Source organism: Limulus polyphemus, unplaced genomic scaffold, assembly GCF_000517525.1.
Source record: "Limulus polyphemus unplaced genomic scaffold, Limulus_polyphemus-2.1.2 Scaffold9721, whole genome shotgun sequence".
Taxonomy (NCBI): Eukaryota; Metazoa; Arthropoda; class Merostomata; order Xiphosura; family Limulidae; genus Limulus; species Limulus polyphemus.
The window spans coordinates 1,967-4,183 of record NW_013675331.1 but is presented as its reverse complement, the minus strand read 5'-3'; the positions used below and the strand labels follow the sequence as shown (position 1 = coordinate 4,183).

At 31.4% G+C, this 2,217-nt stretch overlaps 1 protein-coding gene across 1 annotated transcript in view; it reads left to right on the top strand.

Moving 5' to 3' along the window:
• Positions 1-1,235, top strand: part of LOC106476058 (piezo-type mechanosensitive ion channel component 2-like) — a gene marked incomplete at its 3' end in the record, with an annotated part of 11,344 nt that extends 10,109 nt beyond the window's left edge. Inside the window, exon 6 of the mRNA XM_013936730.2 lies at positions 1,215-1,235. Within this exon, the coding sequence (XP_013792184.2) occupies positions 1,215-1,235 (21 nt within the window). The remainder of the gene's footprint in view (positions 1-1,214) is intronic.
• Positions 1,236-2,217: the final 982 nt, after the last annotated feature.

Here is a 2,217-nt window from a genome sequence, read left to right as displayed (position 1 = left end):
CATAACTTGTAATACAGTGTGACAACTACTCATCTATTTATGGCCATTATCCTAATAATTCACTAGTTTAGTGATCCTGGCTGTTTGAAACTCAGCTGATTACTGTGTGACTCTGGCTGAAACCAAGGTTATTAGTAGTTCTACATACATATATCTAGCTAAAAGTGTAAAACAATCTCTATAATAAAATGAGATATATTAAACATTCTGACCAACTGTTCATGAAAGTAATAAAGAAATAATTGAAGGAACACGTAAACATAGCTGTTAACAAATGAGCAAGAACCATTTTTCATGTTTATGAACACTTTCATTGTCATTCATTTTAATTTGATAACATTTTTTAATAATGAAAAAATATTGAAAGTTAAAAGATAAAAGAAGCTTTACAAATGAAACAATCAAAATATATATATAGAGATGTTTTGTGATTTATTTCAGGTTATTTTATATCTGGTTAAAAGTCAGTACGTTTTATATTTCTTATACTTATCGTGCGAAACATTACACTTATTTCAGTAGCTCAATCGTAAACTTGAGGGCTTGTAACATTAAAATTCAGGGTGTGATACCTGCAAAGGGTGCAGCACATATCGACTACTGTTCAAATTGGAAGATGTGTACTTCTAGAAAAACAATAATTTATTATGGACTTACCTGATGATGCCAGGTTAATATGGTGAAACATTATAGGTGGTTACGTTATCAGAAACAAACAAGATTGTTGCCCATTTTATGTAAGCGAATGTTGGTATGAGATTCAGTTGTCCTAAAGATAGACATGAGATGTTGGTGAAACATTATAGGTGGTTACGTTATCAGAAACAAACAAGATTGTTGCCCATTTTATGTAAGCGAATGTTGGTATGAGATTCAGTTGTCCTAAAGATAGACATGAGATGTTGGTGAAACATTATAGATGGTTACGTTATCAGAAACAAGCAAGATTGTTGCCCATTTTATGTAAGCGAATGTTGGTATGAGATTCAGTTGTCCTAAAGTGATTTAAGATAAACATGAGATGTTGTTTAAGCATGATCATTCATATCCTGTTATTTTCAGTTTAAATTAATTATTGTTGTTTTTGTTTTTTTACTACCTACAGTAGATGATATCATTTGTTTGACGATTGGTTTCTCCCATAACTGTACTTTATTTTCTGCACCTTTTTTTCTGGGTTCTTTTGGTGGTGGCTGCTCTTGTGGAAGAGACAGGATCTTCAAGAATCGACACCAGTATGTACAATCCGTAAATTGAACTTAAAGACATATTCTCATCACAGTTAGGTTTGAATAGTTAAAAAGTGCCTTTGTATCAAAAGCTAAGGTATTAATCATTTAGCTCAGTTGGAAAGAGTGCACTCTTTATCATCTCATTTGCACTGGGATTAAATAAACATATATCGAGATACTTAGAACACACAAATTCATCACACTGAAAAAGTCAGTAGCCAAGACCCAAGAGCATGTAATGTCACTTTATACGTTTCAAATAATGTAATTATGTTACTTTCCATTTCTTTTGTGTAGTTAAAACAAAATTCAGAACTTGTGGATTTTACGTTTCTAGTTTACTTAACGTGAAGCAGTGGAATGATGATTAAAATTAAATATATCTAACAATAAAGTGAGACCAGCTAAATAAAACAGGTCACTTTAAATATATAAAGTAACAGTAGTTACTTTATACTGGTTGTATAAACACTGGCTGTACTCCATTAACAGCAAGGTTTCCTAAACGATCAAATAATGCATTCTACTCTTTATAAAAAAGAATGTAAGTAAATATATTAAAATGAATACCAGACTGATTTTTTAGTTTTTGCTCCTAGTAAGTAGCTTGCCGTGATTGGAAGTTAATATAATTCATATTGTTCCTAGTGAGTAGCTTGCTGTGATTGGACGTTAATATAATTCATGTTGTTCCTAGTAAGTAGCTTGCTGTGATTGGAAGTTAATATAATTCATATTGCTCCTAGTAAGTAGCTTGCCATGATTGGAAGTTAATATAATTCATATTGTTCCTAGTAAGTAGCTTGCTGTGATTGGACGTTAATATAATTCATATTGTTCCTAGTAAGTAGCTTGCTGTGATTGGAAGTTAATATAATTCATATTGTTCCTAGTAAGTAGCTTGCTGTGATTGGACGTTAACATAATTCATGTTGCTCCTAGTAAGTAGCTTGCTGTGATTGGAAGTTAATATAATTCATATTGT